This window comes from Pipistrellus kuhlii, unplaced genomic scaffold, assembly GCF_014108245.1.
Source record: "Pipistrellus kuhlii isolate mPipKuh1 unplaced genomic scaffold, mPipKuh1.p scaffold_m20_p_50, whole genome shotgun sequence".
NCBI classification, from domain to species: Eukaryota; Metazoa; Chordata; class Mammalia; order Chiroptera; family Vespertilionidae; genus Pipistrellus; species Pipistrellus kuhlii.
In genome coordinates this window covers 1,251,100-1,273,675 of record NW_023425552.1, presented here as the reverse complement: position 1 = coordinate 1,273,675, position 22,576 = coordinate 1,251,100, and the positions used below count along the sequence as shown (strand labels likewise).

The window sequence follows — 22,576 nt, the reverse complement described above, 5'->3', positions numbered from 1 at the left end:
GTGGGAGAGGCCGGGCGCGCTGGAGCCGCCTGACGGAGCTGCTTCGCCCTCCGGGTGTCGCCCCCCCAGGGGTCCCCCCAGTTTCCTCGGGCCCTGGGGACCCCCTCCCGGGGCTCCCGGCACAAAACGGACCGGAGGGCTCTCCGCCGGCGCCTGGGACTCCGGGACTCTGGGACTCCGCTCTGCCGAGGGGACTGCGCCTCAGGTCAGTGTTTTTGCTTGTTTTTTCCGTCTCCGGTTGTTTGTGTCACTTTTCAAAGCGGAATGACTCCGTTGGGTAGAAAGTGGGCACATTAAGCATTAAAATAAAATAAAAACAGCCAACGAGGGGGCTGAGGAAAACGGTCCGGGAAGCCGAGGGCGAGGGGGCGTGACGGGATGTGAGGGGAATGGACAAATGGACGGACACGAAGGGACTTCCGGTTGTGCTCGGGGCCGCTGCTGTTCCTCGTTGGCTTTTGGGGCGGGAAGGGGGTCGGGGGCGGGCGGTGGTCGCAGCGGTGAAAGGCCCGGAGCCCGGCCCCGCGGGGGGGGGGGGGGGGGGGCCCGGGGGCGCGGGCGGGTGGGCGCCAGGAGCTCCCGGGCCTCCGCGCCGCTCCCGCTGCTTCCGGCCGGGCGGGCTGCATCCCGCGGTCGCCAGGACCGAGTCTTCAATTTTGCATGAGCTGACACATCTCCACAACTCAAGAGTGTTTCCACCTGTCGCACAGGCTCTGGGAAAAAAAAAAAAAAAAAAAGAAAGTGTGGGCCGAAATCGGGTTGGCTCGGTGGATAGAGCGTCGGCTTGGGGACTGAAAGGTCCCGGGTTCGATTCCGGTCAAGGGCATGTGCATTGGCTGCGTGCACAATCCCCAGTGCGGGGTGTGCAAGAGGCAGCTGATCGATGACTCTCTCTCATCGATGTTTCTAACTCTCTATTCCTCTCTCTTCCTCTCTGTGAAAAATCAATAAAATATATTAAAATATATTAAAAATAAAAGAAAGTGTGTGGGGGATGCTCTGGCCGGTGTGGCTCAGTGGCTAGAGCGTCGGCTTGCGGACTGAAAGGTCCCAGGTTCGATTCCGGTCAAGGGCACGTACCTTGGTTGTGAGCACATCCCTAGCGGGGGGTGTGCAGGAGGCAGCTGATGGATGTTTCTCTCTCCTAGATGTTTCTAACTCTCTATCCCTCTCTCTTCCTCTCTGTAAAAAAGTCAATTAGCCGGGACCGGTTTGGCTCAGTGGGTAGAGCGTCGGCCTGCAGACTGAAAGGTCCCGGGTTCGATTCCAGTCAAGGGCATGTATTACCTTGGTTGCGGGCGCATCCCCAGTGGAGGGTGTGCAAGAGGCAGCTGATCGATGACTCTCTCTCATCGATGTTTCTAACTCTCTATTCCTCTCTCTTCCTCTCTGTGAAAAATCAATAAAATATATATTTTTTTAAAAGCAACAACTGTTGTTCTTTAAAAAAAAAAAGTCAATTAAAATAAAATATATTAAAATAAAAAGTGTGTGGGGGGAGCTGGGGTGGACTAAAAGGGGTCATTGTAGGGGGAGAGGAGACGTAGGGAATACGGGTAGGGGCAGAAATAGAATATTGAGGGTCAGCTATAATAGTAAGAAATATTCACCGTGCTCTGTTAACAGTGATTGTTTTGTTCTGATGAAAAAAGGCACATTCCGCCCTGGCTGGTTTGGCTCAGTGGATAGAGTATATCATCCTGCGGACTGAAGGGTCACGGGTTCGATTCAGCTCAAGGGCACATACCCGGGTTGTAGGCTTGATTTTCAGTGGGGGGTGGGAGGGTTGTGCAAGAGGCAGCCCATCAATGATTCTCTCATTGCTGTTTCTGTCTTTTTGAAATCGATAAAAATATATTTTTAAACAAAAGAAGTTTGAAGGTTTAAATAACAATATGATACACTCCCATGAATAAGTCAATAATGTAAATAGGGAGGTAAAGTTTAATAATAAAAAAAAGCCAAACTTTCATAAAAGTGTTGCAAGCCCTGGCTCAGTTGGTTGGAGCATTCATTGTCCTTTGCACCAGAAGCTCCCAGCTTTGGTTCCTGGTCAGGCACATACCCAGGTTTTATTTTATTCTCCCAGAGAGGAAGGGAGAGGGAGGAAGAGTTAAGACACATCAATGAGGGAGAAACACCAATCAGCTGCTTCCTGCACACACCCCACTGGGGATGTGCCCGCAACCAAGGTACATGCCCTTGACCGGAATCGAACCTGGGACCCCTGAGTCTGCAGGCCAACGCTCTATCCACTGAGCCAAATTGGTTGGGGTACATACCCAAGTTTTAGATGCCAGGTCAGGGCACCCCCCAGAGGCAAGCAATTTAGGATTAATTCTCTACTTCCCTCTTTCCCTCCTCTCTCTCTCAATAAACAATTTTTAAAAAGTCTTTTGTGTGATTTTTTATTTCTTTTTTTAATTATTGGGGCAGAGCGACATGATAAAAAAAAAGTGGGCTTTGAATGTTGTAAGGTATGAGCAGCTCATTCATTCCCTAACAGTGGAAAGCTGTTTACCAATGTTGAGTTAATTTCTCTGGGGAGAAAAAAAAAAATGCCCAGAGAAAATAAACTTATTTAAGGCAACTAGCCTTTGGATGAGAATGGTTGCTTGAAAAGTTGAGAACATTGAAAACAATACCGATAGTTAATTAAAAACAGGGCAAACCATTTTGAATAGTTTTCCTTGGCACTTGATCAGTTGTTTATCCAGGGCTCAATGCGAAGTTTGAAGATTAAAGAATTAGCCTCTGAATAGTCTGCGTAGAACCACTACAGGTGAGAATATTTTTAAAGGTGCGAAATCACTAATTTAGTGTAACCTTAAGTGGGGATTGGCAGAACTAATGTTACAGGAGGCAGCCAATTGGTGGTCCTCTCTCATCATTGATGTTTCTCTCTCCCTCTCCCTCTCTCTGAAATCAACAAAAATATATATTTTTTAAAAAGAAAACACCTAAATCTGTCAGTTATTGAACAGTACTGTTAAGAATGAATTTCACTTGCTCTTACAGATTTTACTAAAATTCATAGAACTGATGTTTTGTTGTAATCTGTTAGTTCTGTGTTTAATTTTTTGAATACATGCCATACCATTTTCCATTGCAGCTGTACTATTTTACATTTCTGTCGGCAATGCACAAGGGTTCCAGTTTTTCCACATAATTGTCAACAGTTATTATTTTCTGTTTGTTTTTTAAATAATCACTGTCTTTATGGGTGTGAAGTGGTATCTCATGTTTTGATTTGCTTTACCTTGGATGATTAATGATGTTGAGAATCTTTTAGTTCATTTACTGGCCCTGTGTATATCTTCTTTGGGGACATATCTGTTCAAATCCTTTGCTCATGTTTGAATTGGGTTGTTTGTGTTTTTGCTGTTGAATTATGGGAGTTCTTTGTATATTCTGGATATCAATTCTTTATCAGCTATGATTTGCAAATATTTTCTGCCATTCTGTGTGTTGCTTTTTAAAAATATGTATTGATTTCAGAGAGGAAGGGAGAGGGAGAGAGAGAGAAACATCAATGATGAGAGAGAATCATTGATTGGCTGCCTCCTGTACAGCCCCTGTTGGGAATGGAGCCTGCAACCCGGGCATGTGCCCTTGACTGGAGTCAAACTCAGGACCCTTCAGTCCGCAGCTGATGCTCTATCCACTGAGTCAAACCAGCTAAGGCTGTGTTGCTGTTTTTCTCTCTGGATAGTGTCCTTTAATTCACAAAAGCTTTAGGTGTTTTTTTCATCCAGCCAGTCTGGATTTCACTGAAATATCTTTATTTTTTTTCCCGAGAAGGGCAGTGATATTCTTAAGTAAAAGAAGGTGGGTAATCTCACTCTTCTTCTGCATCGATACAGGGATTCATGCAGGGAGAGGAGCAGTGTCCCTTGATTACTTCTGGTGTTCACATTGCCTGAGGAACTAGAGGCGTGGTGCACAGAATTCATGTCCGGGTACATCTCTGGGCCTGGCCTGCCATCAGACCATGTTCCTCGGCTGCCCCAACCCCACTGCCACCCACTCCAGTTCCCTGTTCGCCATCGGGCGGTCGGAGCCTGGTGGCCAGGGAAAGGGACCGAGGTGGTCAGTGCGCCTCATAGTGCCTGGTCAAGTGATCATTCTGGTCGTTCCGCCGTTAGGGTCAGTTTGCATATTACCCTTTTATCATATAGGAGAGAGGCCCAGGGCACAGGTGGGGGCTGGCTGGCCTGCCCTGATGGGGCCCTGGATTGGGGTGGGGGTTCCTGCTTGGGGGCAGGGCTGGCCAGGGCGAGGGGCCGCGGGCGGTTTGCAGCCCAGCCGCGCCCCTGATTGGGGTGGGGGGGCCCCCGCTAGGGGCCGAGGCCGGCTGGGGCGAGGGGCTGCGGTCCTTCTGGCCTCGTCGTTATGGTCATTCCACCGTTTTGGTTGCTGGGCATTAATTATGTAGGATTCTTATTAAGTATCTATTGGCTACTCCCGAGGTGCTAGAGAGACAGTAGTTAATTAAGAGCCACTGTTTGCCCTGAGGGAGCCTGTACTCGGCTTGGTTTGGGAAAAGAAACGGATGTGCCAGTGCTTGTTGTTCGGTGAAGCATTTACTTGAGCTGTAGGGGAGCATCTCTTCCTTTGGACGTGAGACGCATACAAGGTGTGTGAGCTGTGGGAGGCAGGAGGAGGTCTGTGCAGTTTTCTTCGCGGCGCAATCGTTAATTCCTACGACGTCAGCACATTTTGGAACAATGAATAAAACAGTGTTCTCTCAAAATCTCATGTTCCATTTACCCCCCTGCTCTGCGAGGCTGTACTGTTGTGTGGGAAGCGAATAAACTTCTTGCTGTGAAGTTGCTCTTTCTAGATGTCTGTGTAGAAAAAAAAATAGTGTAAATTACTCTTCTTCCTCTTGCAAAAGTAAATGAAATGTAATCAGTGGATTGTAACTGTGTGTGTGCATGCGTGTGTGTGTGTGTGTGTGTGTGTGTCTGTGTGTGTGTGTGTGTCTGTGTGTGTATTATCTCCCATCGGGCCATTTTAAAAAATGGGCTGAGGCCTCTTCTAGTTGCTTCCACCTCTCCCTGTCTCGTTGAGGCAGGCACTTCGGCGTTTCCACCACGGTGCTGGATCCTCTCCCCTCCTCCTCACATTCTGTTTGCCGGTGAAGTCAGTAAGTGTTTCCATTACTTTATGCTGGAGTTGGATCACGGAGGCTAATTTCCTACACCCGGTCACACAGTTGGTCGGAGCATCAAAAGGTTGCGGGTTTGATCCCAGGTCAGGGCATGTGTGAGAGGCAACCGATCGATGTTTCTCTCTCCTCCTTCCTCGCTTTCTGAAAATCAGTAAAAACAAATCCTCTGGAGAAGATTAAAAAAAGAAGACACTTCTAGACAGCTAGCTTATTTTGTTGTTATTTAACTGATCTTGTTCTGTTTTTACTTCAGCTACTCGGGAACTCCGAGTTTCTTTTATCCTTGTATTAGCTTGCTCCTCTTCATTTGTGTGTGTGTGTTTTTGTTTTGTTTTCTCTTCATGGTTACTCTTATGTTAAGCTCTGGAAACCATCAGTTTTTGAATGAAGCACAATAAAAGTATTTTTAATTTTCAGTTTTTAAAAGTTAATTTTACAGGAGACTTGAGTCTTCACCCTTCATAAAACCATTTTGGAAGGAAAATTATTTTTTCTTCTTCTGAAATGATTTCAGATATCTGCTGTTCAGTTGGTTGTCTTTTTGATTTGTTGATGATTTCTTATGCTGGGCAGTAGTTTGTTTTGTTTGTTTTTTTTAGTTTGATGTAGTTTCATTCTATTCATTTTTGCTTTTACTTCCCTTATCTTTGGAATTAAGTTCACAAAAATGTATTTTTTCTTTTTTTTCTTCTTTTTTTTTTTGTGTCTTAGGTCTTATATTCAAGTCTTTAAATCTTTTTGAGTTAATTTTTTTTTTAAAAAAATATCTTATTGATTTTGTACAGAGAGGAAGGGAGAGAGATAGTTAGAAACATTGATGAGAGAGGCATCAGTCAGCTGCTTCTTGCACACCCTCTACTGGGGACATGCCCTTGACCGGAATCGAACCTGGGACCTTTCAGTCCCCAAGCCGATGCTCTATCCATTGAGCCAAACCGGTTTTGGCATTTTTTGAGTTAATTTTTATGTATGGTATCAGATGTCAGTCTAGTTTCATGCTTTTTTCCAGTTTTCTTAACGCTGTTTATTGAAGAGGCTTTATTTCTCCCTGGTATGTTTTTAGCTCCTTTGTAGAAAATTAGTTGCCATTTATGTGTGATTATATTTCTGGGCTCTCAATTCCATTTCATTGGTCTGTGTGTCTGTGCTTCTGCCAATACCTTACTGTTTTGATGACTGTAGCTTTGTAGTATAATTTGAAGTCACGGAGTGGGATACCTCTGGTTTTGTTCTTTTTCCCTCATGATTGCTCTGGCTATTTGGGGTCTTCTGCGGTTTCATACAAGTTGAGTATTTTTTTGTTCTATTTCTTTGAAAAATGTCATTGGTATTTTGATAGGGATTGCATTGACTCTGTGGATTGCTATGGGTAGTATGACCATTTTAATTATGTTGATTCTTCCTATCGTGGACACAGAATATCTTTGTTTCTTTGTGTCTTCTTCAAATTCCCTCAAGTGTTACAATTTCCATGTATAGGTCTTTCACATCCTATGTTAGGTTTATTCCTAGGTATTTTATCCTTTCTGTTCCAATTGTAAAGAGAATATTTTTGGATACTGATATTTCATTTCTAGTATATATGAACACTGGATTTTTAAAATCTATTTTTATTGATTTCAAAAAGGAACGAAGGAGGGAGAGAGAGATAGGAACATCAATGATGAGAATCATTGATTGGTTGCTCCTGTGTGCCCCCTGCTGGGGATTGAACCTGCAACCAGGCATGTGCCCTGACCAGGGAATTGAACTGTGACCTCCTGGTTCATAGGTCAACTCTCAACCACTGAGCCCCCTGTCCAGGCTGGATTTTTAAAAAATCCTCATCTGAGGATATTTTTCCATTGATTTTTAGAGTGGAAGAGGGAAAGATAGAGAGAGAGGGAGAGAGAAACATTTATGTGAGACAGTTCTTTCCATAGTGGTTGTGCCAGTCTACACTCCCGCCGGCAGTGGGTGAGGGCTCCCTTTCCCCACAGCCTCTCCCACACGTGTGGCTTGTCTGGTTGCTAATGGCCACTGTACAGGTGTGAATGGTACCTGATTGTAGTTTTGATTTGCACTGCCCTGATTGCCAGTGAGGTTGAACATCTTTTCATATATTTATTGGCTGTTCGTATGTCTTCTTGGGAGAGTTGTATTTTCAAGACCCCTGCCCACTTTTTGATTGTTTGGTATTGAGTTTTTTGAGTTCTTTATATATTTTGGAAATTAAACATTTGTCAGAGCTACTGTTTGCAAATATCTCTCATCTTGTTGGCTGCCTCTTAGTTTTATGGTCAGTTTCTTTTTCTGTTCAGAAGCCTTTTAGTTTGATGTAGTCACATTCATTTGTGTGTGTGTTTTGTCTTTATTGCCCTTGCATTTGGAGTCAAATTCATAAAGTGTTTCTATGACCACGGTCCATAAGTTTCATACCTATATTTTCTTTTATGTAACTTATTGTTTCAGGTATTATTTTAGGTCTTTGATCCATTTTGAATTAATTTGTGCAACTTGGGAACAAACTGTAATACAGTTTCATATGTTTGCATGTGGCTTTCCAGTTTTCCCAGCACCATTTATTGAAGACTTGAGGCCTGATGCACGAAATTTGTGCAATAATAGGCCCTCGAAGCCCCGGCTTCATCTGGAAGGTGGTCCAGAAGGTTGTCCGGATGGTCGTCCCACTGTTCAGCCATTCAGGCAATTTGCCTATTACGCCTGTATTATTACACTTTCTTTATGCCATCGTGTGTTTCTGGCTCCTTGTCAGAATTATCTGTCCATAAACAGGTGGTTTTATAGCTAGGCTCTCGGTTCTGTTCCAGTATATCTGTGTATCTGTTTCTCTGCCAGTGCCATGCTGCTTTGATTATCATAGCTCTGTAGTATAATTTGAAGTCAAGGTAGTGTGATACCTCCAGCTTTGTTCTTTTTTCTCAAGATTGATTTGGCTATCTGGAGTCTTTTGTAGTTCCATACAAATCTGATGATTTCTTGTTCTATTTCTTTAAAAAATGACTGGAATTGTGACAGGGGTTACATTAACCTCATTTCTCGAATATCTTCTATCTCGAACAATTCAGTTCTCAACCAAGTTGTTCGCAGAAAAGATGTCTTGGAAGTTGCTGGCAAAATAGAAATAGATGATAAGCACAATTTTAAAACAAAGAGGTCATGCAGCGTGCTAATGTTGCTAAGGGTGTGTGAAAATGCTCACAAAACAACAATCACAGGCAACTGAATAGTTAGAAAAACTTGTTGATTGGATAATTAAAAAAGCAGTTAGCTGGTGATAGCATTTCTGAGTGATAGATGAAAATTTCCTTTAAGGTTAGTACAGATGGTTTAATAAATTTAAGAAAAGAAGTGTTTATTTATAGACAGTACATTAGATGTGTACTATATATAAGGAAGGTTAAAACGGAATCATATGGGGGTTTGGAATGGATTAATTCAATTTACATTATATTTAATGGGAGAAAATACTTCAGTTTTCAAGCAGATAACTTCTCGAACAGCCTTCCGGAATGTGTTAAGTTCGAGGAACGAGGTTCTACTGTGTAGTTTTGGGAAATGTGGCCATTCTGACTATGTTGAGTCTTCCAAACCATGAACGTGGAGTATTTTTCCATATTGTTGTGTCTTTTTCAATCTCTTTTCATAATGATTTGTAATTTTCAGTATATAGGTATTTCATTTTCTTTCTTATTTCTAGGTATTTTATTCTTTTGGTTGCAATTGCAAAAGGAATTGTGTTGTTGTTTTTTCATATCTTTTTCTTGGGTTTCATTGTTAGTATACAGGAAGGCAATCGATTTTTGCACATTGATTTTGTATCCTGCAACTTTATTGTATTTGTTTTTAATAGTTTTTTGGTGAAGTCTTTAGGGTTTTCTATATACATGTAATCCCCAGAAAGTGATACTTCCTCCTTCCCTATTGGGATGCCTTTTATTTCTTTCTCTTGCCTTATTGCTCTGGCAAGGACTTCCAGCATTATCCTCCTTTCTAACAAAAGAGTAACATGCAAATTGACTGTCACTCTAAGACACAAGATGGCCTGCAGGGGAGGGCAATTGTGGGCAGTTAGGGGTGACCAGATGGCAGAGGAAGGCAGTTGGGGGAAACCAGGCCAGCAAGGGAGGGCAGTTGGGGGGGACCCAGGCCTGCAGGGGAGAGCAGTTGGGGGTGACCAGACCTTGCAGGGGAGGACAGTTGGTGGGGGGACCCAGGCCTGCAGGAGAGGGCAGTTGAAGGGGACCAGACAGGCAGGGGAGGACAGTTAGGGGTGACCAGGCCTGCAGGAGAAGGCAGTTGGGGGTGACCAGACTGGCAGGGGAGGGCAATTAGGGTTGACCAGGCCAGCAGGGGAGGGCAGTTAAGGGCAATTGGGCCAGCTGGGGAGCAGTTAGGTGTTGATCAGGCTGGTAGGGGGTGATTAGGGGGTGAACAGGCTAGCAGGCAAAAGTGGTTAGGGGCACTCAGGCAGAGGCAGACGAGCAGTTGGGAGCCAGCAGTTCTGGATTGTGAGAGGGTTGTCCCAGATAGGAGAGGGTGCAGGCTGGGCTGAGGGACACCCCCACACACCATGCATGAATTTCATGCACCGGGCCTCTAGTGTTGAGTAAGAGGGATAAGATTGGACATCCTTACCCTGTTCCTGGTTTTAGAGGAAAAGCTTTCAGTGTTTCACCATTGAGTATGATATTAGCTGAGGGCTTATCATATATGGCCTTTTTTATGTTGAGCTACTTTCCTTCTATTCCGATTTCATTGAGTGTTTTAATTGTAAATAGCTGTGGTATCTTATCAGATGTTTTTCTGCATCTATTGATGAGTTTTAATCTTTTGTTAATGTGGTGTGTTACATTAATTGATTTGCATATGGTGAACCATCCTTGTGCCCCTGGAATGAACCCCACTTGATTGTGATTTTTTGTTTGTTTGTTTTTGTTTGTTTGTTTTAGGATTTTTGCATTTGTATTCATCAGAGATATTGGTCTGTAATTTCTTTGTCAGGTTTTGGTATTATGGTTTTGTTGGCCTTATAGAATGTGTTAGTAAGTATTGCCTCTTCATTTTTTGGAAGAGTTTGAGAAGGATAGGTTTTAAATCTTCCTTGAGCATTTGGTAGAATTCACTGGTGAAGCCATCTGGTCCTGGACTTTTATTTTTTGGAAGGTTTTTGATGTTTCAATTTCCTCACTACTGATCGGTCTATTTAGATATTCCAATTCTTCATGATTTAGACCAGGAAGGTTATATAATTCTAGGAACTTACTGAATTTGGTGGCAATAGTCCTTCATAATATCCTAGTACAATCCTTTGTAGAACTGTTCTACTGAGCCTCTAAGCACTGCCCTCATCCCGGCACTTGAGACTTTTTTTTTTAACAAAGCCTACGAAGGTCTGAAAACCCCATATTTGGGAGTCAAAGAACCTAGGAAAGTATAAGAAGAAAACCTCCTCCATATTGTTTTGGCTCAGACTCTGGAAGCAATATTTCTGAGTCTGCTGGCATAATCAGGACTACATTGGCTTAGTGAGGGGTCCCCTATTCAGCTCGCTGGTTTACAGTGTAACAGTGGCCCTAAGGCAGTCAGGTACCATCTGTCTGGAGGAAGGGAGAAATCATATTTAACAGTGGTCTATGGTCCTCCAAAGCTTAGCCCTACATGACAAAATTAAATTTTTTTTTCATTTACTGCTGACATTGTTATTACTTTCAGGTGTACATCAGAGTGATTAAATACCTCTACACCTTTCAATGTGATCCCATCCCCTCAGAAGTCTGGTACCCACCTGACACCACCCATAGTTAGTCCAGTATTGTTACTTTTAATCCTTGTTGGATGATATTTTTCCATTGGCTTATAGAGTGGAAGGAAGAAGGGAGGAGAAAAAAACACCATGTGAGAGAGAAACATCCATTGGTTGCTTCTCCCACGTGCCCTTACTACGGCTAGGGAACCTGCAACTGGAGTATGTGCCCTCAACTGGGAACCCAGCCCCGCGGCCCTTCCGTCCATGGGGCACTACCCACTGAGCAAACTGGCCAGGGCTGTTACAGTATTACTGATTGCATTCCCTTCCAGTTTGTATTTTAATCCCCCTTCATTTAGTCCCCCACCCTCCTCCCATCTGGCAGCTATCAATTTGTTCTCTGCATCTGTGAGTTTATTCTTTAGATCCCACAGGTTAAGTGAAATTCTGTGATGTTCCTCTTTCTCTGTGTGATTTATTTCACCACGTGTACCCTCTAGGTCCACCTATGTTGTTGCAAATGGCAGCTTTGTTCCTTCTTATGGCCAAGCATTCTCTCATGTACACACACACACACACACACACACACACACACACACACATCAATTCTTACCATCCATCCATCCGTGCACACTGAGGTTGCATGCATCCATGTTGTAAATGCTGCTGCGGTGAACATATAAGTACTTATGTCTTTTCAAGTTAGTGTTTTGAATTTCTTGGGATAAATCACCCAGAAATGGATGCTGGGACATACAGTTATTATACTTTTAATTTCTGAAGAGCCTCCGCATTGTTTTCCTTGGTGCCTGTACCCATTGACAGTTCCACGAGGATTTTCCCCACATCCTCTCCAGTGGCTTACATTCCATATATTTTTGGTCCTTTAACAATTTCCCTTAACTTGTAAGTCATCATATTGAGGGTCTAATCTATAATACACAAAACTTTTAGGATAAGCTTAACATTTAGCTTATCCTACTTTGGGTACCTGCTCCTCCTACTCCCGATTATGCATCACTGTTATTTCTCCCACTCAGTATATACACTGAGTGGCCAGATTATTATGCATTCAGAGATCATCATAATCTGGTCACTCAGTGTACTTTTTTAGCTTTGCCCATGTGCTTACCCATCTCTTCATGCTCTTCTTCCCGGATTCACTTTATACACATTTCGGCCTTTCTCCCCCCAGGGGCTGTGTGTAATGAGCTGTGTGTGTGTGTGGCTGGAATTCTCTGAGTGCTAGCTGACCGTCTCCTTCAGGATTTAGATGAGAAGTCTCCCGGCAGTCTTTGTTGGTAGAACGAACAAGGTCTTTTCTCACAGCTTTCAGGTTATGTTCTGAACTCAGTGTGTCAGGTGGATTTAGTTTATTGATCCTTTTAAATCTGAGGAGTTATGCCTGTCAAATCCTGAAGGCCTCTTAGGTTTCCTTTGGGTGGTGCCTGTCCATACGTATTCTCCCCTTTTGGAAACATGCCTCCTGATCACTGGTTCTCTGTTTAGTAAAACCTCATCTTCAGTTAAACCTGTAAAGGTGTGTTTGTTTTGATGATGATCTTCGTATCTAGAATGTCTATTTGAAACCTCCCCGTTCTGTAAACTATGTGGGCTTACCTTAAAGTTTCTACTGCTCCTTCCCTCTCCTCACACATGTGGTGCAGATTCCAGGTAGTGCTGCCTGCCCTGACCTCCCTACCTCAGCCTGCAGTTACCGACAGGAAAAAGGGGTCTTTTCTTTCCAGAGAGACTCCTGTAGGGGGGCCTGTCGTCTCTTCAGGGTGCTTGACATCCATTTGGTGAATTAAAGGTAGTTCTGGGACTTTTTCAACTTATTCATGACCTTTTGTGAAGTTGAAATAGTCATTAAACTATTATAATCTTTTCTGTCACTAAAGGAATTTTCTTCATTCAGAGGGTAAAAAACATGAAATATAGTCAGTCTTATAAAACACCAAAGAAAAGGTGACACGTGAATTCTTACAAATAGTTTAATTTCATTTTTATCTTGGAAAAAAAGCAGTGTAAGTTTAAAATGAAATAAGTACTTTGGGTATGTCATCATTTTTTTATGGTACTACATTTATTGAAAGTGTGAAGATACAGAACCTTTATAAATATATCTAGAATTTAAAATTACCATGGAAGATAAAAACAGATTGGTTTAAAAAAGTCAATTTAGTAAATATTCTGTTTGCTATGTTTCTATGACAATATTTGGTATAAACTCTACAAAATAAGGCAAACTTCTGAAAAAGTCATTAATAAAATTTTATGAAAAAAGTGTTCAGTCTTAATTTCTTTTAATTTAATTTCTTTTAATTTGTTGAATCACTGGCACAGTACGTGGGGTGAGTAGAGCAGTTTAGAGGTCCGGATTCCATCAGAAGGAGCCTTCTCCTGCGGAAACAGGGTTTCCTGATGAGCGTAAACCGGATAAAATTCCACACGCAGGGCCCTGGTGAGTGTGGCGTCATCCCCACACCAAAAGGCTGCAGGTCTGATACGTGTGGGGTGGAAGGCAACCAGCAGATATCTCTTTCCCTCTTCCTCCTTCCTCTCTAAAATCAGTTCGCATGTGAGGATTAATTTGTTAAGAAAATAAGTATGTTATATATTTAATGGATATGAATAATGTAATTTTGATCATACCATTTAAAGTTGGCTTTGAAGTATTTTTAAACTCTTAAAAAATATTGGAGTTGTAACAAACACTTTAATAATTGCTATTAGTAATCCTCCTCAAAAACTGGGTGAAGTGAGTGACTGTACCTTCACGATGTGGAGAAAGGTCAGGATGCCATAAGGTGTTCTCAGTGCTGAGCCCTGTGAGAAACTGTTTGCACATGCAGGATTTCACGGTAAGTTTGAGAGGGTTCAGTTACTTCACAACTTTCACTTTGACCATCTTCACCCACCTCAACCTTGAACATCACCTTTACCTGTCCGCCCCCTTCACCGTCTTCACTCTTGGCTTTGACTTTCACCTTCAATTTCAACACCTTCACCCTCACCAGGGCTATGTTCACCTTGACCTGCACCCGTCACCTCCTTCACTATCTTCATCTCAGTTTGAAATTAACTGCTTTACCTTCACTGATACAACATTCACCTGACTTTCACACCATCACCTTAACCACCTTTACCACCTACACACTCTGACTTCATCAGCTTCAACACATCTTTTACCCATGTCACCTTTACCTTCCCCCACCTTCTTCACTTTCATAACCTCCACCATCCTCACCCTCACTTGGAACTTCAGCCACCTACTCCACCGCTGTTAACCCGAGTTTCACCTTTTACTGCCTTCATCTTTGCATATCAACTTCACCTTCTCTTTCAACCCCTCCCTGCCCCATGACCACCTTCCTTACCATTTCACCATCTTTACCCTCACTGTGAGCAGCACCACCGTCACCCAACTCCTTCCCTCATGCAATCTACCTTTGCCACCTGTGCCTTCACCCTCACTTTGAACTTCATATTCACACGTTTTATCTTTTCCACCTGCTACATGATCTTCACTCACCTCCTTCACTGCTCCGCCTTCCTCCTGACCCTGCCTTCTCCATGGCCACCTTTCCCCTCACTTTGAACTTAACCATACCACCTTCTCCTTGCCATTTTTACCACCTGCATTTCCACAGTGCCCTTCAGCCACCTCCTTCACTGCTGCAAAGTTCACCTTCTCCGCCTGCGCCTTGAGATTCGCTGCCCTGACCTGCACCACTTTCCCCGCCTCTTTCACTGTTGCACCTTCAACATCACATTCACTACCTCTGCCTTCACCAACACCAGCTTCAGCTCATTTTCCACTCCTTCACCTGCATCGCAGTCACCACATGACCCTCATTTTAAATTTCACCACCTTTACTCCCTCAACTGCACTTTTCCATTTCACCTTCACCACTTACCCCCTTCACTATTGCAACCTTGACCACTTCATCTCCATCACCTTTGCTGCTTTCGACTTGGCCTTCACAATGATTTTCAGCACCTTGAGATTCACCATTTTCACCACCTCTTTCTTGACCTGAACCAACTTTACCACCTACACCCCTTTTCACCACAACCTTCAGTACCGGGTCCACACTTTGCTGGTGAAAGTGGAGAGGATGGAGGTGGCAGAGGAGTAGGATGCGGGTGAACATGATAGCAGTAAAGGTAGGAACCCTCTGCCCAGCAAACTAAAAACCCAGTGAGTCTGAGGTCAGTGTTGGCTACAGAATGTGGCTCTCACCGACTACCAACTGCCTCCTTTTCTTACTCTGTGTAACACTGTGAGGCCCAGTGGTTGAGCATCGACCTAAGAACCAGGAGGTCATGGGTTCGATTCCCAGTTGGGGCATCTATCTGGGTTGTGGGCTCAATCTCCAGTGTAGGGCGTGCAGGAGGCAGCTGATCAATGATATTCTCTTGTCATTGATGTTTTTATCTCTCCATCTCTGAGATCAATAAAAATTATTTTAAAAACACAAGGAAGCGGGTTCTTCACATACTATTGATAGAGCTCCGGAGGGGGTCGGAGGCCCCGCAGGTTCCTCTCGTCGAGTCCTTTCCAGTATTTAAAGTTTCTGTCCAGATGCTGCAGTAGCTCCTGTAGGTCTACAAAGTCTGAGGAGACAGAGGGGAACGTGAGGTCTTCTCAGCCTCAGTGAGAGGTCTGGCTTTCTAAGGAGAGCGCGTTAGGAGGAAGGGGTGGGACTGGCACCTGCAGAACGCGAGGAGCCCAGGGGAACTAAAGGCAAGTCCTGCACTCGGCAGCAGCTCCTCTAGCATCACTCAGCTGACCACTCTGATCAGTAAAACGGGGAGCACCTCTGCTTAGTTACCCTAATCAGTACCTGGGGCTGGGGTGTCAGGACAGAGCATCGAGAGCCCCCCCTTGTGGTGTTGCCAGGAGACAGCAGGCTGTGAGAACCTCTCCTGTTGGTGCTCCCACCCCTGGCATTGCAGCCCGTCCCCCGAGTGCCGGCCTGTGGCGGGCAGAGCAGGTTCCCAGGGGGTCTGAGTGGGTCCTCTTTGCTGCGAGACCTCCCCCCTGCAGCCCTTTGCGGGAAAGGATGTGCCTCTGCCAGGGACCCGCGGCTGGGAGCAAACGGCGTTCGAGGCTGTGAACCCTAGTTTCTCTGCTGCTCGCTGTGTGGCCCCAGCTCAAGTCTCTGAAGCGGGTATAGCGCCCCCTGGGAGGGGGCAGTTGATGTGCACAGCATGCCCGGCCCCCGGGGACCCGAGCGATAGGCTTTCCAGAAAGACGGAGCTGAACAAGCTAAGCCCCCAGCAGAGCCTGGCGTCACGTACAGACACAGCCAGTTCATGGAGGACATGGAGGACACAGAGGACAAGGCCTCTGGAGTTCTCACCGTCCCAGGCGTCGTACATGTCTGTGACGAAGTAGTCGATGAAGGAGATCTGGGACTTGGGGATGCTGCAGGTGTTTCGGTCAAAAACTGGCATCACCACAGGCAAGTTCAGCTTCTTCTCCTCCTCAGTCTGCAGAGCAGAAAATACCAGAAGTACAAGTCTCAGTGCCTGTCCCTCGCCCAGAGCCCAAAGGAGCCGGTGCTGAGAAGCCGCTGGGAGCCCCTGCCCCCGGCTGCTCCCCGAGTGGGGCCTGCGCCGTGCCCAGAGGGCCTCAGGACCCCCACATCCTCATCCCCTGGGAGCCTCTTGCCGAAGCCCCTCAGTTAAGATTCTGTGCAGCCGCGCGTCGTTAGAACATCACAGCCGTGTACACGGGCCTCAGTGACGGCTCCCGCCCTGCGCTGCCAGCCTGAGCCGCGTGCCTGACTGTGAGAGTGCTGACCGCCGACAGGTGGACAGGGCACTCAGCAGGCACGGGGCTGTGGGTGAGCGGTGATCCCTGCACGGACTACAGACTTCATCTACAGCCCCTCCCTGCCTCCTGCCGCACGTCAGACAGGACGGCAGCTGCCGGTGCTGATGGGAGTGACGGGCGGACCAGGAGACGGTGGCTACTGGGGGAGGCGAGGTCCCCGCACACGGACAGGAGGGAGGGAGGCGCCTGAGGACCAGGAGGGACTGGCACGGCCTTGTTGCGTGTTGGAACAGTAGTCAGAGTAAGGAATGTTGTGTTATTCCTAAGAAGGAAGGCGTTAACATGGAGAGGGTGTAGGACTGAGGACTTAATATTTAAACTTTTTCATTCCATTGATCCTCTCTGCTCTCTCCTGCACTGAACTGATGGGAGAAATGGAACTTATCTACGCTTTACAGCGTTACACCCCGAAAACGCTTCCCAAGTGCAGGGCCAGGCTGGGTCCACTGGCCGCAGGTCCGTGAGAAGTGGCAGCGGCCCTTCCCACCGGTTAAGGTGGGTCCCGGTGACCTGCGACCTTGTCAGTCACAGCGATGCCCCTCAGGCCGCCAGCGAGAGCGGAAGGGCTGTCACACGGACGGGCTCCTCGGTGCTGAGACCGGTCAGTGGCTGAGCTCTCACAACTGAGAGGCTGTGACGTGAGCGAATGTCCGGCCACCCCACAGATACGGCTCCCCCCAGGGAAGTGGAAATGGAGGCAGGAGAGGCAGTCTGACCTGAGAGAAGTACTCCTCCGAGATGCGAGCAGCCCACTCGATGTACTGCTCCAGGGGCCGGCAGGGGTTGGACACGTCGGCGCACTTGATCATCATCCGCTTGATCAGAGTCCGGGTCTCTGGGGTCCTGAGCATCAGGTGTAAGGCATCGGGGTCTGGATCACTGTCCTAGGACATTGACATTCAGAGCGATCAGAGTGGGCCCGGGTGCCGCCCGACCCCACTGTGAGCATGAGGCACTGTGCGTGGTGTCTCTCTGGCGGGCAGGGGGCAGGGGCAGGTACAGGCCACAACCAGCTCTGTCCTGGGGGCCGGGCAGGACGTCTGCATCCTCGGGGCGGGCTGACAGGAGACCAGTGAGGGAAGCCAGATCCTCGACAGGGCGTGAGAAGGGTAATAAGCTGGAGAGACAGGAGCGCAGAAGTAAACTGGGGTCCTAGCTCGCAGGACGGGGTGCTGGCCGAGGTGGGAAAGGCTGCGAGCTGGTAGCAAGGGCTTCAGTGCCCGGAGTGAGGTGGTGGCTATGGGGGCCTCGGAGGAAGAGGATCTAGGAAAGAATCGGTGCTTTCTGTAAAATCTCCCCTGGATCCGGCGTGAGGACGGACAGAACAAACGAGGAGCCAACCACAGGGGGAGGAGCCCCGCACAGGCTCCCTGGCAGCCGGCCCCTCACCTCGCTCTCCTCCAGCTCTGCCAAGGGCTTGACGACGCCGTTGACAAACTTGTTGACGTGCTCAAAGTGCTTCGTCATCTCCGTGGCCAAGACCATGTCGATGATGGCGTGGCGCAGCGTCCGGTAGTCACTCCTGTTTCAGGGAACAAGCGAGAGGCCGCTGCAGATCGCACCCCCGGACCAGACAGGCAGGGACTCCGGACCCCGTCTGTGAGCCGGCCCGTGTGTCCCCTGGGGCTAGCGTTGACACCCCTGGGAGGCGCACTTCAGAAGGACGGGCAAGGTACAGGCGAGCACCCGATCCTTAGCGAGGGAAACCCCACCAGACGCCGCCACCCCCGTGTCAGCAGCCGGTGCTCGGAGTAAAGGACGGACGGACGGACGTAGCGGGGTGCGCGGAGCCTGGTCTCGGGGAACCAGAGCCTGTGCTTGTGAAGCACTGGCCCCACCCACGGACCCAGCGGCTTTGTGCCCAGAAACCCAGCCCTGATGGCTGAGCCTGTCCAGGGAGTGCTCTGCGCCTCTTCCCAGCACCGGCTTCTAATTACTCTCAAATTTCTATTTTCTGAGGACGCAACCATAGAATTAAAAACTCGAAAATGTGAAATGAAACCTGCATTCTGCCCCTGTTCTCCGTCACTCTGTTCCTTGCCCCGGACAGTGATCAGGGCCTGTGTCCTTCTCCAGCGGTGACTGACACACACGCAGTGACTGAATAAAACCTGCTTTAAAGCCACTCGAAATGCTAGGACGTGGCAAAGGGAGTTGAGTACAATTAGAGTCTTTTTTATAAAATCCCACATTAAAACTTTTCTCAAAAATCCAAATGAAGATGTACTTTAAGTACAGTTGTTCATACGGGAAATAATACCATCATTAACAAATAGACATACAAGAATACTTTTCCTTCCCTCTGATGTCCAGTCCCTGTCACTGGACACCAAGGGGCCAGTGGTGAACACAGGCTTAGGAATCCGCTCGGCCCTGCTGGGGGCTCAGCTGGTCAGCGCGTCATCCCATAAGCCAGGCGCAGGTTTATCCTCCGTCAGGGCAGACAAAAAAATCAGTGAGTGCATCAGTAAGTGGGACAACAAATCGACGTTTCTCTTAAAATCCTATCCTATCTAATAAAAGGGTAATATGCAAATTGACTGAATGGCAGAATGACTAGTTGCTATGATGCTCACTGACCACCAGGGGGCAGATGCTCAACACATGAGCTACCCCTTAGTGGTCAGTGTGTTCCCACGGGGAGCACCACTCAGCCAGAAGCCAGGCCAGTGCCTCTCCTGCCTCCGAGGCAGCGCTAAGGAGCGAGGGTTCCTGGACTGCGGGAGGGTGCAGGCCGGGCTGAGGGCACCCCCAAACACTCCCCCACAGTGCATGACTTTTCAATCTTGTCAATCAGTAAAAAACTTAGAATCCAATCAGACATTAGACAAGTAATGAAAAATGTGGTAAGCGCTACAAAAGGGACTTGGGCCTGAGGAATGAGTTTGAGGGGCCAGGGACGTAGCGTGTGGACTGAGCCGTGGAGACACTTGCTGGGCAGAGGGCGTGTCCGAGGCCGGGACAGGCGCTCTGAGTGTCTAAAGACGTCAGCACCCCCCGTCCTGGCCAAGCGTCAGGACGCAGAGGAGCTGAGCTGAGTGGAAGCAGCAGTCACCACGCCCACGCAGTGAGCGCACTTCCGTTCACTGTCTGTCTGTGGAGACGGGACTGCTCGGTGGTGGCCGAGGGCTGGGTAAGGAGTGACTGCTAATGAGTTTGACATTTTCATTTATTTTAATCCTCACTCGATGTGTTTTCTTTGACTTTGGGGTGAATAGGGGAAGAGGGAAAGACAGAGAGGGACACTGATGTGAGAAACACATCAATGGGTTGCCTCCTGTGTGAGCCCCAATCAGGGCCTGGCCCGAGGAGGAGCCTGCATCTGAGGTCCGTGCCCTCGACTGGACTCAAACCTGGAACCCTTCCGTCCACAGGCCGACGCTCTGTGCACCGAGCCAGACGGCCAGGCTGAGTGTGACAGTTTCAGAGGATGGAAATGTCCTCTGAACAAAGCCCCCGGTGAGGGAGACCCACACCCTCCTCTGGTGCTCACCGCTCCAGGTTCTTGAAGATGTTGATCTTGTCGTCCCGGAGGGTCAGCTGGAAGGTGAGGGCGGCGTGGTGGCTCTCCAGCACGGCCACGTCGTTGTACAGCACGGCCAGCTCGCTGCCCGCGTTGCACAGGAATGGGCTGGTCCTCCCCGGGTGGTCCACGTCGTGGACGGCAGCTGCGATGAGGGCGGCGGCCTTGTCCACCGAGTCTAACGTTCGCTGAAAGCGAGAGCGCTTTTAGGAACCGCGCTGCCCCGAGCGGGGGCTGTGGTTCTCCTGCCCTCCGGCTGCAAGCTCAGAGGAGCTCAGATGTCTGTTGAGCACACCCAGCTTCCCTGTCGCTACTGGGAGAGTTGTGTCTGTGCAGTTTTTAGGGAAGCTACTGGACTGTCACTCACACAAGTTAAGGACTTGCCCAAACGCAGGCGCCCTCAGCAGAGGCCTGAAAGAATCAGCCCCTCCTGTTCTCGCTGCCTTTCTCCCTGGGGACCAACCCCATGCCTGCCCAGTGCCATCCCGTTCCAGGTCACAAGCGGGTCCCACTGCGTGGAGCTGGGGGGCGGGGGGGGGGCGGGGCAGACAGGCACCTTGACCCGCTCCTGGCGGAGGAAGTAGGCGGTGGCCTGGAGCACGTCGGCGGCGTGGGTGGAGTTGTGGTAGGGGTTGGAGGAGTGGTAATGGGCCTCGATGGTCTGCAGCCACAGCTGCAGCGTCGTGTCCGAGCACTTCAAGAATTCACTGACCCCGAAGCGAGCGAAGATTTTGAGACCAAGAAAAATCAAAGGCCTGTTGGGAGAAGCAGTCACAGCAGGATGGCAACAGGCTAGCCCCGAACAGCAAACCCGAGTCCGACGTCAGAGGGCGAGGCAGCGAGACGCCCGCTGCTCTCGGCTCCTCAGAACCAGCCTGTCTACGGCCAAGCTCACAGGTGCCGCCTTGAACCCAACCTTGTCCTTTGTGCCACTGGCTGGGTACCCCGTCTGAATATGCAACAGTTCCCAACGGCCCCACGAGAGCCAGTCACCCGCCTCGATGGTCTCGACAATCGGCAGGTGGACTGCGCATGAGGAGGTTCCCTTAGAAGGTGAGCAGCCAACCGTGACCTGGCTTTAGGTTCGAAGGGCAAGCGATGTGGCTCGGCCGAGGCAGTGCCGAGGCGATGGGCTGGCCGGACCTGAGCTGCCGTGGCCGCTTCCCGTGGAAGCCTGGCCACCGGAGCGGCAGCAGGAGCTCGAAGGCCTGTCTGCCGTGGGGTTCTTTCCCCCGGTCTGTGCCACACCAGGGGCGTGGGAGGAGCACGTCTCTGCAGCTGCCTCACAGTGAACAGGAGCCAAGGCAGGTTCCCCCAGATTGGGGTGCGGCCCCACGGTTGTCCCCTGGAGATCCCCAAGGAGAGCACCTCCCAACTGCCCGCCCTCCACGCGCCCGTGTGCCACGTCCGCCCGCTGGTTCCAGTCCTTCCAGCAGGTGCACAAGTAAAGGCAGGCCCGTCGCCATGCCTGTCGCCAATGCAGCAACCGAGGCCGGGCTAGCTCCTCTCCAACGTGTGTGTATTTGTCATTTCTGGTTCTAGGCTCTGAGGGGGGCTCTCTGCTGCGATCCCAACGTACCACACCTCCAGGAGGGACCAACACCCGTATTTCACAGGAGAAACGCCTGCTCTTTGGAGAAGTCAGTCTCATGCTCCTGAGAGTCTGCAGTCGTGACCAGGCCCTCCTCCCTGGCTTCCCGCGGACCCTCCTCGCCGAGCCGCCACCCAGGCCCGGGCCAGCTCTGTGCAAACCCGCTCCGGCCCTCGGCACGAGCTGCTGGCGAGGACCAAGCGGGCTCACCTTTTCTGAGTGGCAGCCTCCAGGTCAAACACATTGAAGTCCCAGTCCTCCTCGTTTTCCATGGCCTGGGCTATCGGCGGAGGGACGTGGTGGAGGAACCCCGAGGGGAAGAAGCCGCCCGGGACTTGCTGCGGGTCTGGGGAGAGGGGACTTGCTGCGGGTGGGGAGCACGGTGTTAGGCTCTACGTGCCCACTCCTGAGGGCGCAGTGCGGGGTCAGGGCTGTTTCTGGGCTTTTAGGACAAACCAGGAAACACCTTACAGAGGAGGAAAACTAATTTCACCATTTAAACTGGACTGTAATGTGAATAACAAGGAAAACTCACCGTTTGTTGAGAGAGTATACTCGTTCCCAGATAGTCTTCGAAAACCATCCTGATAAAAAGATAGAGAGAGGTCACAGTTGTTCTTTATTTTGTGACACTCCCCACCCCAGACAGCTGTTCCCAGAGGGCAGTGGGGCAGACTCCCTCACGCACCTCCAGG

The 22,576-nt window shown here is 48.6% G+C and overlaps 1 protein-coding gene across 1 annotated transcript in view; it reads right to left on the bottom strand.

The window, feature by feature from the left end:
* Positions 1-12,902: 12,902 nt before the first annotated feature.
* The window catches only part of PDE8A (phosphodiesterase 8A), a 66,264-nt gene continuing 56,590 nt past the window's right edge, over positions 12,903-22,576 (bottom strand). Inside the window, exons 16-24 of the mRNA XM_045573437.1 lie at positions 22,417-22,465; positions 22,092-22,245; positions 20,847-21,045; positions 20,261-20,478; positions 18,157-18,289; positions 17,484-17,651; positions 16,292-16,421; positions 15,428-15,542; positions 12,903-13,325 (exon numbers count right to left, since the gene is read on the bottom strand). Of these exons, the coding sequence (XP_045429393.1) occupies position 13,325; positions 15,428-15,542; positions 16,292-16,421; positions 17,484-17,651; positions 18,157-18,289; positions 20,261-20,478; positions 20,847-21,045; positions 22,092-22,245; positions 22,417-22,465 (1,167 nt within the window). The 3' untranslated portion in view covers positions 12,903-13,324. The remainder of the gene's footprint in view (positions 13,326-15,427; positions 15,543-16,291; positions 16,422-17,483; positions 17,652-18,156; positions 18,290-20,260; positions 20,479-20,846; positions 21,046-22,091; positions 22,246-22,416; positions 22,466-22,576) is intronic.